Genomic DNA, 17,010 nt, shown 5'->3' with positions numbered 1-17,010 from the left:
ACTGTGTAAACAACTGCATTTTAAAGCTTTGTTACAAGAAAGATGTGTTTGCTGCACTTCTGAAATTATTTGGTAAGAATTTAATGCACAAATAGAAGTTTACTTTCACTGCTGGTTACGTCTCTGGATGTCAAAAGTCAATCAAGTCTTTCCAGACCCACTCAGTCTCAATATCAGTTTAGGTTTGAGAAGCAATCTGGTGTTAACCAGGCTATCGTGGGTTAGCACCCATGTAGTACTGGTTACACATATAAATGTGATATAACAGGCAGCCCTCTGCAGCCTATTGATATGTGTGTTTGAGGGTGTGTGTGTGTGGGGTGGGGTGGGGAGGGGGGGGGGGGCATTTGAGCCATTTGAACTCTCCATGGTATGAGTACATTTACACACTTCATGGGGTCAAAGGGTATTTAAACAAATGATCAAAATGTGTCAATGGCACTCGCACACTAGCATCCTACATGGTAGTGTGTCTAGATTAAGCACATTAGATATTGTGTCTAGATTAAGCATTTATATCATTGCCTCTGTATCCTATGGTCAATATCTGGACTAAATTCTTCTGAAAATACAGTAGCCATATTTTACAATGTGCTGTTGCAAATGTATAAAGCATATATTTTTCACAGATCAGTGAAACAGTAATTTCAGAGAAGACCATGTTAAACTGGATTATAACCTTGAAGTTGGTCAACTTTGCTAAATAAATACATTTTCACTGCCTGTGAACAAGCAAAGTTCTTCCTGACCACAAGCATAGGCCTAACTGATTTGTCAAAAGCTGGTGACTTTGCCCTGTCCTCTAAGTAGCTAAACCTAAAAAGTGAAGGCAAGGTGACTTGAGCTGGGCGCTTTTAAATGGCTCACGTCCAGGTAGCTCGTAGCAAGATTCTCACATGACTGCGCACTTCCCATTCTTTCTCCCAGTATGGTCACCATCCTCGGCTAAAATTAGAGGCAGCGGAATGTAGGGATTATTTTTGTGCCTAACGCTAGATGTGCTCTCTGTCACTTCTGTGTCACTCTGCCAAGTAATGTCAATGTTTTGTCAAAAAAGCACATTGAAAACGTGTAAAAGGCCTTGGACCTGTAGCCTGTAACATGGGCATTTTGGTTCAACCACTGGTCATGGTTTTTATAGGCTACATTGCATTGTTGATGAGATGCAATAACTGCAACACTACACATGTAGGCCTACAGAATGTAGAACATAAAATCAACATAACACATATTTTGTTAACAAAGTCGTAGACTTGCATTATAAATATTCAGCGATAGTGGCACCAGATTCAAGACTCCTCTGCCACTCACTCTGACGTCAGGTCAAGCATGAAACTGGGCGGGACGCATACAGCATTTCGTTCGACGCGGCAATTCATTCGACCCTTCCTGCGTCCGGAGTGTAGTCGAACAGCAGCTACAAGTGATTTGGGCGAAACATGGCAGGTTACTTGAAGGTCCTCAGCTCCCTTTCAAAGAGTGCTGCCTCGCTGTCTAAAAACCCAGCCGTTCTTGCGCCTGCAACTTGCCAGAGTTTGCAACAGAGAAACTGTAAGTGAAGTGTTGGCTGCGCTGAACGAAAGCTAACGTTACTTCAGTTTTCAACCAGTGCTAAGTTAACGTTATTGAATAACATATGGATATTTTGTTAAGCTTTCCCATAAGGATATAACATTAGTGCAACGGGTCACCTTAAAGCTAACGTTAAATTGAGCAAGTTCTTAGCCGATGACATATTCAATTTAGCTTGCTAATTAACGAATGCTTACGTTCTTTGCCAGTGCAACGTTACCAAGCAGTATGCAGTTGTGTCAACACTATCAAGTTGATTAACACGCATAGGCCTACATTACAATGTTACATTTTTTTGCAGATATAAGATAATGTCTTGATACTTTGACAGTTTACTAGCCTGACCGAAAAACTCCGTAAACGCGAGCGAGCTATGGGCAGCTGGAGAAAGCGAATCTCGCACTCCCCTGAACCTTTTCTTTGTTTCCTTCAGTGAATGGGCTGTTTTGAACATTTGTAATATCATTGATCGATTATGTAACAGGAATACTTAGGCGTTTTTTTTTTGAGCTGGTCAAGTGTATAGTGTTGACCATTCTACCAACCGTTCATGGTGTACGTGGTGTACGTACGACTTTTGTCTGATGCCTACCAATATGGATTTTTTTGATGTGACAACTCGGCAAATGGGTGTATCTTAACGTCTAGCTGATGTTAAAAGTCGGCAGTTTTATCAGCACAATGCATCCTGTATGCATGCATGGCTCAAAAGTCAGTCACTATGAGCGGCTGTATTAAACTGAAAGAAAAAGTACTGACAATTGAAAAAAAAATACTGTCTTCTTTACCCAGCTAACTGTTCGGCATTTTTTAGCAAACGTTTTCCATAGCTTCTGATTCTAGCACTTTTTTGTCAAGGTCAGCCAGCTGGCAACAATTTGGAGAAGTAGCCCCAAAGTGAACTTCTGTCAACTAATAATCCTTAATTTGGTAATCTTAGTTTGTGACTGGCTTTTACAGTAGCCTAACGTACAATATGTTAAAAATAGATTATCACACTTGTTGAACTTTGGAGTCAGGATGATGAACTAGTTATCTTAGTCTGAAGATTTTATATAAAAGTTTTGGATATGAACATGTCCGATATACAAATTCATACTGCAACATGACCATTTTCATGTGTCTGTTCTTGATAAATTTGTGCCTTTACTTTGTGTGCAGTCTTGATCTTTGTTTGAGCAAGTCGGACGATTGAAGGACAGGGATTTTTTTTCGCTCCCTCGTGTCATTGGGAAGCTGCATACATAACTGCATAAATGCCTCGCCCTCAAAAGTCACCCTGTGCGCCTGGTGTAGTTTGTAGGCCTAACTGTCCTCTATGCAATTCACAGGGTTTCTGTGATTATAAGGATTTTGCATGGATTAAGAGATCAACAGCAGTTAAAACGGCCTGTATCTCGCACATGGTCTAATGTCTATGTGATTACTAAGTCTAAAAAGATCAGTTATATGCCAGAAGAAGTAATTGTATTTCATACCACTACAGCAACCAACAATGGTTTATTGTTAATACATACTTTACTTTTTAGAATTTAAATTTAGATATAAATCTAAAACTTAAGTGTGTAGTTCAGTAGGTGCCCTGCTTATTGTGGTAGTGATTGACCTTCAATAATCACTAGCCTACCCGGCAAAGTCGTCTGGTCTTGTTGCTCTCCTTCCTATTCCAGTCACAAGGACAAGCTAGTTGTGTGCCAAGAGATTTTAGAGCTTGTAATTGGAGCGGTGAACTTAGAACGTGCTTTGTGGCCTGCACAAACCTGACGGGAAATCCTCTACAACTGCTGCATGGCGGCGTGGCTGCATATTTACCTGGGCTTTCCTTTTGGCAGTCTAGTGTAGATAAATGTTGGCAGCTGGGACAGACATGCTTTAAGCTTACCTGGTTGGGTGAGTTTGATGGCACGTTAATGAGTGCAATTGGAAGTTCTACAGCTGGCTTGTATCCCAAATACCTCAGCAGATAATCTCAGACATTTGGTTTACCAGGAATATGGAAGTTGAATATTTTTTTTCTCCCATATTGGGCTCTTTGGATTTCATTTATTAACAAGAGCTCCCTGATCTATTATAATAAAATGGAAATGAAAGATTCCGTCAATTAGGCTACCTTAAACAGTCTTTCTGATTACTGGGCAAGGATGAGACCTGACTAAAATAAAGCTTGTGACTTTACATTATGGTGCTTAAAAATGGTTGATATCTTTGTTTATGATATTTGTCCTTATGAATACTGGAGATCACGTGTAGGTCATTTACTTAGTACATTGAGTTGTTGAGTGATCAAAAAGATATGACTTAATCATTTGCAAACAAAAAAACATGATAATGATAATACATATAGTGTGATTTGTTAACCAGACAGATGATGTAAGGAGTGTGCAGTCAAAAGCCCTTCCAAGGACCTTTACGATGAAATTTAATATGTGTTCTAGAACGTTGTCATACCGACAGAATTATGAGGTTTGATGAGCCAGTAGAAGAGCGTGAGAACTTAACTGCAGCTAAATGGACTGGTCTGGAGATAAGGGTTTGGTCATTTGAGCTGTCTTCCAGACCACAGTTTAACAATATTTTTTTGTTTCTGGTAAGAGCAATTGTGTGGTGTAGTCTGGTCCATCCAGCACTTTGAAGACTTGGTACCTTCTGTGCCAGACCAGCATCGGATGTGTCCCAGCTTGGCTGTCCTCTCATGTCTGCCGTGGGAGAAACTGAACATGAATGCAGCCCCAGTAGTTGAAAGTACATCTGTGTTGATTTGAGATCAAAATAAAAAGGGATGGTTGGCCGTTTCTAGAAGATTGTCATTCATGCCGGTACTTGCTGTGAATCTCGGCATGTGCTGAAAGCTGCCAGTATGCCGGTGTAACTTTTCGATCTCGGTCTGTAGAGTTGAAAGCATGGTCTGTTTGTGGTTGGAAACGGGAGAATGTTGTGGCCTGTTTACATAATCTCTCAGCTGTCTCCCCCTCCCCCACCCCCAGACTGCCCTCTCTGTGTCTGATTATTGAGGGGGGCTCCACTGTGCTGGAGGGTAGAGGATTCTGAGCTTATTTTCTTTTTTTTTCAAATTCAGGCTGATCAGCCTTTGTATGAAGATTTTTCCCATGGTGCATTGTGATTTAAATACACAGCGGTGCAGATGACCTGAAATGGTGTATGATTAGTAGTGTGTGTGCGTGTGTGGGGGGGTCTGTCTCTGGTCTTAATATAGTCTTGTGCGTCACATTGCCTAGATGGTGTGGCAAGATGGCTGACAAATATTTTCAATATCATGAATGCAAAATGAAGAACAGTCTCCTTACAAAGAGTCTTTGTAATTTTCTCAAAACCTTTGATTCAGCATTGTTTAAACTGGAAGCCGTTGAGCACGTTCAATTTGTTCTTTTCAAACTGGATGTTGATATGGAAGTCGGGTGTTGTGCTCATTTGCAGGTTTTTGATTTGTGACGCTGCTCTCTGCAGTGTGCTTTGGCAGTGGCTGATGCCATTTCAGTGCCTGGTGTGATTATCTCTGAACGCTTTGCTTGACACAAAGTATTATTTTTTTGATATTGCAGCCGCTCCAATTTCGGCTTCCTCTCGCCGCTCTCTCAGACTCTTTCAGAATGAGCAAGGAACCAGTGGGAGGTTCGGTTTGGCAGGAAGATCAGAAAGTCACTTGACTCCCTCTGCTCCGCCCACAACCCCCCCCCCCCCCCAACCCTCCTCTCCCCAAAGCACACTGGCCTGCTGGGAGACAGGGAGAGTGAGAGAAAAGGGAATGAGAGGGGGTGAGAAGGTAGAAAGTGTGAAGGGAGGGAGGGGGAGTGCAGAGAGAAAGAAAGAAGTAAAGGGGCAAATGATGTGTGGGAGGCAAGCGAGAGAGCAGGAAAAGAGAGAGTGTGAGACAGCAAGGCAGGGAGTCCAGGAAAGAAAGAGGGGAAATAGAAGTGTTAGAAGGGGAGACAAAAGGAGAGAGGGAGGAAAGGAGAGACAAAATGGAGGAAGATAATGAAAGCATGTTATGACAAGCACATTACTCTGGGATTCCAAAATCCTCCAGCCTTTACTAGACCATATTCTTGGAGATGCAGGCAAAACAAAGAGCAGGGCAAGTAACCTCCAACCTGCAGGTCAGTGCACAGATAATATAGCTGTTTACTTTCAGTGGTTTTGCCATCTAGCGCTGTGTTGCAGAGAAGGCTTCATTGCATAGTACAATATTTTCTATCGTCATTGAAGCCCCTTATAAACAGGACATTGGGTAATCAATGCTTCAGATTCCTTTCATTGTCTCCTTGTGTCTTATTTTAGGGCCATTTGCTTCCAGAGGTGCCTGGTCATTATTCCTGGGAGACTTTACTTAGGTCTTTTTATAAGCGTTCGTAGATGTCTGATGCATAATAACCCCTGAGTTACACAAAGGGGTCAAAGGTGAAATTCTTCTGTGATTGACCTGGCCCACCTTCGTCACAGATGCCGACAAACGCATCAAGGTTGCCCAGCCGGTGGTGGAGATGGACGGCGATGAGATGACCAGGATCATCTGGGAGTTCATCAAGGAGAAGGTGAGGATCTGAAAAACAAAAAGAAATGCCAAGGGCAGTCTATAAAGGTTTGAGAGAGAGAGAAAAAAAAAAAGAGAGAGATGGGTGTTAACTGTCTGATTGCTCCAGGGTGGGTTGTATCTGGCTGGCGAGTCTATTTTTGTCTGCCACGTGGATCCGAGTTGTAGAGCAGACGAGAGAGTGTTAGAGAGCATGATCGTCTGAACGGAGGGTTATATCAGCCTGGGGAGGTTGGGTAGACTAGGGGGTAGCAGGGGCGTGAGGGCTGGCGCTGGCTGGATGGAGGCTCTGGAGGGGACAGCAGATGGTGGATGAGTGCCCTACTGACAGGACGTGACGTTTCACAGGGCTGAAGTCAGTGCCTGTCTGAAACAAGAACGGCGTGTACAGCATTACACAACATTCATAATCATGTGCCAGGGAGAAATACTATGATAGCCTTGTGCCAAGCATTGGAATTATGACTATTGTCAGGATATAGGCTAAAGGGGGAGTGTATTGTTTTTTTCAGTGCTGTGAAATTTTCCCCCTTAATGGGAGCAAGTCTCGGATCACCCCACAGCAGTTACAGCTAATTGCCGCCCAGGCTTCTCTAATTTAGGGTGTTATATGTGGGTTTGTGGTTCAAGGAAAACTAGAGCAGCTTTCAATGCTTTTTTTTTTATTTTAAGAATTCCATTCCAGCTCAGTGGTTCTGTCCAAATGTATTTAAAATTTGTAGCAATTATGTGTTGAAATTTATGTAATGTCTTCGGTCTTGCCAAGGATTCAGTTGTCAGTTTGACCTTACCGTTTAATTAGTCATGACTTATTCTGCTTTGTGGTCCCACAGCTCATCCTCTCCAATGTTGATGTGGATCTGAAGTACTATGACCTCGGTCTTCCCTACCGTGACCAGACCAATGACCAGGTCACCATTGACTCTGCGTTGGCCACCCAGAAATACCATGTTGCTGTTAAATGTGCCACCATCACTCCTGACGAAGCTAGGGTCGAAGGTACAATGCCCTTGGAAGTTTGTGTGTGTGTGTGTGTGTGTGTGTGTGTGTGTGTGTGTATGTGTATGTAGGGGTTCATCAACTATTGAAATCACTAGTTGGTGTTTTAGGCCGATGTAACATCAGCTTCTGACAGCTATTACCAGCTATAATGTAAGCCCCTTTTGTGGGTTCAATTCCCGGCTTCCCTTTGAGCAAAGCACTTAGCCCAGAGTTGCTCTGGGGACAATGCAACAATGCCCTTGTAATATAAATGACATATGGAAGTCGCTTTGGAAAAAGCGCCTGCTAAAATGAGTAAATGTAAATAACGACTAATTAATTGCTAACATCTAGTAAAAACCTTAACTAGAATGTGTGGGTGTGTGTGGTATGTTGGTCTGGGTGCCCAATGGGGCTGCAACTAATGATTATTTCCATAGTTTTTTACTCTTGATTAATCAGTTAGTTTAATTGATAAAGTGTTGGAAAACTGTAAAAGAATGTTGAATCGGTGTACCCCAAAGCCCAAAAGTCCACACACCAAACATATTTAGTTTAGAGTCATAGAGGAGTAAGTAAAGGGTTATATTAACCCCTTTATAACTCAAGCATAGCTAAAGACAAATTCATAGTCATTTTGATGGTAATCTAACTTGTAATAAGAATCGCACGCCGTTGCACCCACAATCGCATGCCCTGCAAGCGGAGAACCAGCCCTGCAGTTTGGCTGTTGGTGCCCCTGTGACATCTCGCGAGAATCTTGAAACATTACCTGGTCAGTAGATATGGCTCTTTGGAGATTGTCTCCGTCTGTTGCTAGACATTTGGCTACCTTTTAACCCAGTTTCTCTCCCCTTACAGAATTCAAACTCAAGAAGATGTGGAAGAGCCCCAACGGAACCATCAGGAACATCCTGGGCGGCACAGTCTTCCGTGAGCCAATCATTTGCAAGAACATTCCCAGACTTGTTCCTGGTTGGACGCAGGCCATGACCATTGGCAGACATGCCTTCGGCGACCAGGTCGGCTCCTGTGCAGTGCAATTTGCTCTAAAACAATGATTCTTAATTGCTGTTTCTCTTACGCAACACCACCTCCCTCTGTCTTTTACAGTACAAAGCAACAGACTTTGTCGTCAACAAACCAGGCCAGTTCAAGATGGTCTTCACTCCTACTGACGGCAGCAAAGGACAGGAGTGGGAGGTGTATAACTTCCCTGGTGGCGGCTGTGGAATGGGGATGTACAACACTGACGAGGTGAGGGCAAAATTGTAAAGATGATTGAACCACGAACCATTGAAGTCCAGTGAGTGATGTCCTCTGTGCAGAGTTTCCGAGTAAACTTTTACTACTATGCACTACAGCGCACATAGATGGACTCATCCTATGGCCATAATTGATATATAGTTATCACCCGGAGAGAAGAAATACTATTTTCTGATTGGCTGGTGGAGTGGCTATTAATTCTGAATAACGGGACAAAGTTCTGTGGTTTCCTCTCCCCTTGCCATGTTTGTATTCACACATAAGACATGAAAAGGTGCATTGTAAGCCTGTAGCAGTAAGAAAGGAAGCTCCATTTATTAATAATAACTTTGCTCCCTCCCCCTTCTTCTTTTCTGTCTTGCTCTGGCCAGGAAGGTGAGTCCATTTTAAAGACGTGAGCTATATCAACCAGCTTTGAATTCTGGCTTATGACTCTGTTTACTGTCATGAACCTATTGTTTGGGGTTACAACATAGGGGTTGTCTGCTGGGTGCTGTGGAGCTGAGGGAGTTCTCTACTACAAACAAAAGGAGCACTCTGCTTGGTGCAGAGATGTCTATAGTCTGGTCGCACTCTTCATCCCCTCCCCCACTTGTATTGGTTTATTTACATAGCACTGCTGACTGAGAGTGCTTCCAGTCAAACAAGGTGACCACAGTAATATATTTAATGTATACATATGCATCAGGAAAGACTGAAATGAAGAGCACGAGACCAAAATAGAAGTCGAAAGGTTAGATGTAGCATATTGTTTCTCAATGTTGTGATGTGTAAAATGATGTGTGTTGTCTTTCTCTCCTTACTTCTAGTCCATCACTGGCTTTGCTCACAGCTGCTTCCAGTATGCCATCCAGAAGAAGTGGCCCCTCTACATGAGCACCAAGAACACCATCCTCAAAGCCTATGATGGCCGCTTCAAGGACATCTTCGAGGATATCTTTCAGAAGTGAGTCAGGTCCTCTTGAGACAGCCAGAAGAGGGCCGTTATGGTGTCAGTTAGATTGCTCTGTAATGCAGCACCTCAGAACCTTTGACATCTTATAGCCAAACATAGCATTTATGAGTTTCCGGGTGGCATAACCCCTAGGTCAAGGTTGTGTCATCAAAGACTTTGTCAATCATTGTAAACAGGGTGAGATGTGCGTTTTCACTTCTTCCCAGACGCCTAGAAAGTCAAAGATTAATCTGCTCAGTGAACTTTTAACTGGGTGTTAGTCTCTCCAAGATTAGCTTTACACCGCCAACCAACCGACACACTTCTGTTTTGGGTTTTGCACGTCTCCTCTGCAGGAATTACAAGCCCGACTTTGACAAGCTGAAGATCTGGTATGAGCACAGGCTCATCGACGACATGGTGGCCCAGGTGCTGAAGTCATCGGGTGCCTTTGTGTGGGCCTGCAAGAACTATGATGGAGACGTGCAGTCTGACATCCTGGCTCAGGGTAAGGACACTGGAGCTCAGGTCATTACGGCTGGTCAAGCAATCACCCACACAGTGGACTTTTAGTCAGTATCAATTAAATGGGGCTGAAATTGTGCTTACTGCTATTACTGCTTACTGCTATTCTATTACTGAAGGCAGACATAGCATTTCTGAAATGTATGTGTACATAAAGCAACAGATTAGATTGCTTATTACTTACTCCATAAGGAAGGTATACTGTACCAGCCAACAGGTGTATGGGAAGTTGGCTTTAATAATGTTAATTGTGTGCAAAGTCGTCACAGAGGTAAACAGTGAAGAATATGTATTTGGATGAAATGGAAATAATATATTTCTAGAGACCTCATACTTCGGATGTTGTAGGTATTGTTGTACAATATAGGAAAAAAGGAATAAAAAAAAAAAACTATGAATAAGTGTGCGTGTGTCCAAACTTCTGATTGGTACTGTATTAGACAATGAAGACCAGTGTTTGGAATAACACCGTTTAAAAGAACGGCGTTAGGTAACAATGTTATATTTTCACTAACGGGGTAATTTTACTAATTACTTTTCCCGTCGTTACAACGCCGTTTACTTTACTGGACGTTAAATGCGGTGCGTTACTATGTATTGAATGAATGAATAAACTGTGTAGGCCTAATCCGAATGGACGGTGGCACCAAACGCCGAACGCACCCAACCTAGTGAGGAGGTGGGTTAATAACAACGTAAGCGATTATGATTGGCTAAGGCAGAGTCATGTTTCGGCCAATCAGAGCCAGTGTTTTTACACACTTGCCAGCACACATGCCACACACACACACGCAACAGCTAAAATAGAGATTTGACGAAACAGCAGAGGTCAGGAGCAATCCGAAAAGTTGGCATTTTCAAGATGAAGATATAAGCACTACTTCAAATTCATCAAGGCAAGAACGTGCATGTAATGTGTACATTATGTCCAGGATCTAAGACTTTGTCAACATCCTTTTAAGCAACTTTAATTTAATGAAGCATCTCACACACGCATCTAAAGCTAGTGGCCAAAAACACTGATACCTCCACCACAGATGATAGCTCGCCATCCACTAGCAAAGAAGGACTCAGAGCGAAGTCCTCCAAGCAGCAAAAGCTAGATCTTTCTGCCTCACAACAAAAACCTATGACACGGGCTGAAGTCAACCGTAGGTCTGTCAATGTGCAATATCTTGAATTTCCCCTTGGGGATCAATTATCTATCTATCTATCTCTATCTCTATCTCTATCTATCAACACCTGTTTGTTCTACTCTTTCAACTGGCTGCTCAAAAAATCGAAATTCTTTGACAGCAACTTTTTTTTTTTTTTGTAACAGTAACGCAAATAGTTACTTTCCCTGGTAAAGAGTTAGTCTTATCATAGGGTAATTCAGTTACTTTTTGGAACAAGTAGTGAGTAACTATAACTAATTACTTTTTTAAAGTAACATTCCTAACAATGGTGAAGACATTTCAGATACAATTCATATTTTAGGAACAGTCTAGTTGTACTTAATTTTCTGTTGAAAATCTAACATTGCAGTCCTTTTATGGTTCTGGTATTTGATGCCAAATTACATTTTTGTTAAACTAAAAACTAACATTTTTGTCAGACATTACCTGGCTGTTTAGCTCCTGCATGTCTGACTGGCTGTGCTTTTCTGTCTCTTTCTTGCCAGGCTTTGGCTCTCTGGGTCTGATGACCTCTGTGCTGGTGTGCCCTGATGGAAAGACCATTGAGGCCGAGGCTGCCCATGGCACAGTCACGAGGCATTACCGTGAGCACCAGAAGGTAAGCTACTGCTCCAGTGTTTTTCTCTTAAACTAGGAAGCTAACAGCCAACATGGTTACCTTGTAATCAGCAGCAATAGCACCACTAATATGTGCTACAATTGTTAATCTCCATGTTGCTGCTTTAAGGACATACCTCCTGTGGAACTGGTGTATGGGTCCTAGTAGGCATGTGCTGGAATAGTGTTTGTGTTTATAAACAGGTGAACAGTTTCAAATAGAAAGTGTCAAGCTTTTATAGAATTGTGCGTTTGGTTTGTTCATCTTTGGCAGACTTAAAAAGCGTCAGTGCTGCCTCCACCCTCCATGGCTCCGGATTCTACTGCGGGCATGTAATTCTAGATCATGCTGTGGGTTTACTTAGAAAGGATCATTATGTTAATACTGGTTATACAGACTTGGCTGTTGGTGGAGAGTACTGCCATCCAGTGGACAATGCAGGGAATAAAACTCTTTATTTGTTGCTGAGCTCTTGTGATGGCTTTCTAAGCAATGTATGCAAGATGCTGTTTGTTTTCTGGTTAGATTAGATACAAAAGGCATGCTTTAGTAGAGTTGCTGGTGACATTTTCCCCAGATAAGTGTCTTGGTCACTGCAAATTGACCACTATAGAAGGTGTGCTCTTTAGAAACTATGTGAATGCTCAAGACAAGATGTTTGGGATATTTCTTGAGCATGTGCAGTTTTTCTGTGTCTCCACCTTTTGCAGTCCCACTGATTGAAAAACCTTCCCACTATATTTCTTCTCCACTCATTGAGCCTATTGCACCATAAAGAACCCCCGATTTTTCAGAGGGTAATTGTCTTGTATTATAATGTTAATGACCTCCTTTGTGTCCACTTTAAAGGGAAGACCAACCAGCACCAACCCCATCGCTAGCATCTTTGCCTGGACCAGAGGCCTGGAGCACCGTGGCAAACTCGATGGAAACCCCGATCTCATCAAGTATGTGTGCAGAGGTCACACGTTTGTGTCAAAACTGTGGCACTTCAGAGTGGTTGTATCCAGAGACGGGTTTTGAGCCCTTGCTGTTCCAAACCCAGTTAACTAGAGCTGTGCATTACAGTAGCTTAACAAAACCTAGAGCAGAACAGAGTCTCTGATAATGAGCCTGGTGAGTCATTTTCACCATTTCCTGCTAATCGCTTTGTTTGTGTCTCTGGCCGGCAGGTTCTCCCAGACGCTTGAGAAGGTCTGTGTGGACACTGTTGAGAGCGGCGTCATGACCAAGGATCTTGCTGGCTGCATTCATGGTCTCCCCAAGTGAGTACTGCCATATCAAACACCACTTGTATTGTACTAAGTGAGCAGCTTTAGATTTAGACACGTGTGAAATATATAATGTAGCAAAGGTGTACACATCTCGACTCTTTCCAGTTTCAATTATTGATAAACCTAATGCTCATTGAGAGATCGCGCAAATGGTCAGATCAAATTGGCCAAAATGCTGTTTTTTTACACTTGTACCAAATCGTGATGTTCAAACCGTGATTTGAGTTGAACCATGATTTCTCTGTACTGTTACACCAAGCCCAGTGTTATTTGGATTGATATTCACAGCTGGAAGTTTGAGTTGTTGAAGTCTTGTTGTTTGGTGGTGCCCTGTTCTGGTAAAATAATTACATGGCTTACTGAAAGGCGCTGACAAAACTCTGTGGGAGTAGAAAGTGCAAGGAAGGATTCATTTCAGGACCAAGTTGCTTGATTGAATTTTGACAACATTATTAAAAGTTGTATTATGTAGACAGAGTGTTAGGCTACATTATTACCACTAGGAATTTGGGCTACATTAGAACAGTCAAGTAGGTCAAGCGTAGCTGGCAAAGCAAACTAATTTTATACATGGGCAACTGGTAATCAACTGATGATCATGAGCTCCTTAACTCAAACATTTAATCGTCTGGAACAGATCAAATGGCCAACTTTCATTATACAAATATGCAGGGCTCCAGATGGAACCTAACATGGCCACCAATGCACCTCCATTTTTAAATTTGTGACCAGTCAGTCGCCAGTGGTGACTATCCCCCAGTTCCTTTAATCCAGCTGATAAATGAACCTCATGATGGGGTTCAACATTATGGATCAGATAACTATATTGCAACAACTCAAATTTCGGATGACCTGATGAGGCGGACTTAAGGTGCAGGGTCATAAAACACTATATTGTTAATGCCATTTGTTTGAAATATTTCAGTGTTTCAACTACATAGGCCAGGCTTTGATTTAGCCTTAAATATTTAAGCTGGGCTAGTTATTAAACAAATGTTGTTATTTTTTTTGCCTGATCTGTTCTAACAGGAAATGTCATGCTACTACCGTATTTTCCGGACTATAAGTCGCACTTTTTTTCATAGTTTGGCTGGTCCTGCGACTTATAGTCAGGTGCGACTTATATATGAAAAAAATTATATAATTGAACATGTTTTTAAATATTAATTTATATTAACTGACATGAACCCTACATGAAACATTATCGTCTACAGCCTTGAGAGAGCGCTCTCAAATGCACAAGTCGTGAAACACAGGTGCATACTTAAATCCTCAAATTACTGCCGGGATTCTATTTATAGCTGGGCCTCAGATTCGGACAAATAAAAGCCAGTATAATTTTGTTCCAATTTAACTCATAAAATAGCTCTTCTTAATAATTTATATTGTTGGTTGGTTTAATATTGTTGCCAACAAAGTCATTGTCCTACACCATGAGTCTCCAACACATTGCTCTCAAGCTACCAGTAGCACGCAGCCCCAGGATAACCTACATTTAAACACAATTGTTGCTGCCAGGCATCAGCCTACGAATTTTATAAAAAGTAAATCATGCATAATTTAAAAAATAACTACATTTAGGCTATCTTAGACCTCTTTGGCTATACGGAATAAGGTTTCCCTTGCAGCACAGCACACGTTCCATGAATGAATGAATGAATGAAAGCGGATGCCTTATCTCGCAATAAGCGGATGGACATCCCGACACTCTTTCATACATGAAACTTAATAGTGACCCAATGCCATTGATAGCCTACCGGTATGCTGCTCCAAACGAAAAGTATAGGCCTATGTCTCACAGTAAAGCAAGAAATGAAGGCCTATAGCTGACTCGAAGGCTACAAGCCATGGTCCAAATAAAGGTGCTGTGCTTTGTCCAGCCATAAATTCAGGATTCACGATAGTCTGTCCCCTAAACATTCCTCACCCGTTATCTGGACATGCATGAAAACATTTGAAAACAAAACTCACTGCCATGTAATATTTGATCGCTGTTTTGCTACTAATTATCTTTCACGTCAATACGCACAGAAAGTGAAAGTAGGCCTATGCGCTCCGTGTCTGTAGCTGTCTGTTCACGTCCACAATCGATTATAACGTTCCTCAAATGGAGAACACATCCATGTTCTCTCGCGTTATATTATAGGCTGTCATGCTTCTGTGTTTGCGGTTCCTGATCGCTAAACGTTTGTTTTCCTTTCCTGCCGATAGCGGTTGATGTAGAAGCACGTAATATAATAATTTGACTTTAGCGGTGACAAATCCTGCTGAGAGAGAGAGAGAGCAAAGAGAGATAGGCACCCCCAAAGTGGTCCTGCGCGCGCGTGTGTGTGTCTCTGCATGGGGTTCAATTGAAGTCAGAGTTGGTCCACTTTCAGGCCGCTCCAATATTAGATTAACGTCAGACAGCGCTGTAAAATGTGTAGGAATTTCTCGCATTATAATGCTAGCGTTGCGGGACTTTTATTAGTATGCTCAATACTTATAATTTATGCGCAATCCCGCGCTGAAATTTAGGCCCTGGTTTTAAATGCGCATCTTTTTTTCTCTCGCTCTCTCGGTGAGCATTTGTTCTGCTGCCAGCTTATGCCAATAAGCTATATCGTCCAAAATGCTTGATTGCATTGCATTCTCCACATTTTTAGCTAAAATTTCATGTACCACATCAGCATTTTTGTTCAGTGAGTCTTTTGTAAATTGCTTTACAATAGCGTCGGGCACTTGTCAGCAGCCTTCGGCTTGCCTCTTGCCACTATTCACTTCTTCGTCTTCAAGATTCCCTGTAGAATTCTCAATATTTTTGGCCTCAATGTGTTCAGTTACATAGTCTGTCTGTTCTTAGTTTTGGATTTTGTGAAATAAATTTCTAAATATCACCTGCTTGCTGTAGCTTCGGTCTGCACGTCCTTTTAAAACCGCATATTTTTCTCTCTCTCGAGCATTTAATCTGCTGCCGGCTTGTCTCTCCACATCGTCCAAAATGCTTGATTGCATTGCATTCTCCACATTTTTAGCTAATTTTACATGTACCATATAGGCATTTTTGTTCAGTGAATCTTTTGTAAATTGCTTTACAATTACCGTCGGGCCTATAGGCCTATCGCCTGGCTTGCTTCAGTCACGTCTAAAACTGCATCTTTTTCTCTCTTGTGAGCATTTAATCTGCTGCCAGCCTGTGACTCCACATCGCCCAAAATGCTTGATTGCATTGAATTCTCCACATTTTAGATACATTTTGGTGTACCACATGGTATTTTCTTTCAGTGAATCTTTTGCTTTGCAATGACCTTCCTGCTCTCCTCTTGGCTGCCTTCACTCCTTCATCTTCATTAACGTTAATCTTTTTGACCTCAATAATCCAGTTACATAGTTTCTGTTTTTGGTTTTGGATTTTGTGAAATACATTTCTAAATAAATGCGACTTATAGTCAGGTGCGACTTATATATGTTTTTTTCCTGTTCATGACGCATTTTTTGACTAATGCGACTTATACTCAGGAGCGATTTATAGTCGGTAGTTAGTTTCCAAGTTGAGATGGGAAAACATTTATAAAACAGTATAAAACCAAATGTCTAAATGTGGTGTTACCAAGTAGTTGCCATAAACCAAATAATACATTTAAAAAAAAAAAAAAAATGCTATTCGTGTGTATTATAATACATGTTGACCTGCCTGACCTACTCTCTGGTGTTTTACAGTTGCAAGCTGAATGAGCATTACGTGAACACCACAGACTTCCTGGACGCCATCAGAGCTAACCTGGACAAGGCACTGGGCAAATGAAGGAATCTCTGACGATCATGAGCCAGAGAGGAAATGACAGCGGTCATTTTCATTTCATCTTTTGTACCTCATTTTAAACTTAAAAGGTCATGAAAACCACATACATTATGTGCTGAAGGGGAGACGTAAAAAAAGAAAAGCGACTAGAATCAGTAGTGTGTTGTGAAGAGAAACAAAGTCCTGCTGTCTTTCACCATCAAGTTACGGTCATTTGCCCTTCCCTGGATTTCCAAGGTTCTTTATTTTTGTAACATGAAGTACTGTATTGTCTCCTCATACTGTATATTGCCATGAACCATTTTATGGGCCTTTTCAAAAATGCTCTAATAAATCTTCTTAGATGTTTGGA

General features: G+C 41.8%; 1 protein-coding gene across 1 annotated transcript; it reads left to right on the top strand.

The window, feature by feature from the left end:
* Positions 1 to 1,363: 1,363 nt before the first annotated feature.
* idh2 (isocitrate dehydrogenase (NADP(+)) 2) lies at positions 1,364 to 17,010 on the top strand. Its single transcript, XM_076262413.1, has 11 exons — positions 1,364 to 1,551; positions 6,031 to 6,122; positions 6,955 to 7,120; positions 7,964 to 8,124; positions 8,216 to 8,359; positions 9,178 to 9,314; positions 9,659 to 9,810; positions 11,491 to 11,603; positions 12,453 to 12,550; positions 12,776 to 12,868; positions 16,577 to 17,010. The coding sequence occupies exons 1-11, from the start codon at positions 1,440 to 1,442 to the stop codon at positions 16,659 to 16,661; spliced, it is 1,353 nt and encodes a 450-aa protein (XP_076118528.1). The 5' UTR covers positions 1,364 to 1,439; the 3' UTR covers positions 16,662 to 17,010.

Source organism: Alosa pseudoharengus, unplaced genomic scaffold, assembly GCF_046254945.1.
Source record: "Alosa pseudoharengus isolate Yale_2024_CS ecotype anadromous, Long Island Sound unplaced genomic scaffold, YU_APseudo_1.1 YU_APseudo_1.1_scf_10, whole genome shotgun sequence".
Taxonomy (NCBI): Eukaryota; Metazoa; Chordata; class Actinopteri; order Clupeiformes; family Clupeidae; genus Alosa; species Alosa pseudoharengus.
This window is presented reverse-complemented; position numbering and strand designations above follow the sequence as displayed.

What these genes read in the sequence shown, in the direction of transcription:
- idh2 (XM_076262413.1), top strand. Translation starts at nt 1,440, where the DNA reads ATGGCAGGTTACTTGAAGGTCCTCAGCTCCCTTTCAAAGAGTGCTGCC. An exon ending in GTCTGACATCCTGGCTCAGG is followed by an intron (nt 9,811 to 11,490) that starts GTAAGGACACTG and finishes CTTTCTTGCCAG; the next exon opens with GCTTTGGCTCTCTGGGTCTG. An exon ending in ATTACCGTGAGCACCAGAAG is followed by an intron (nt 11,604 to 12,452) that starts GTAAGCTACTGC and finishes TCCACTTTAAAG; the next exon opens with GGAAGACCAACCAGCACCAA.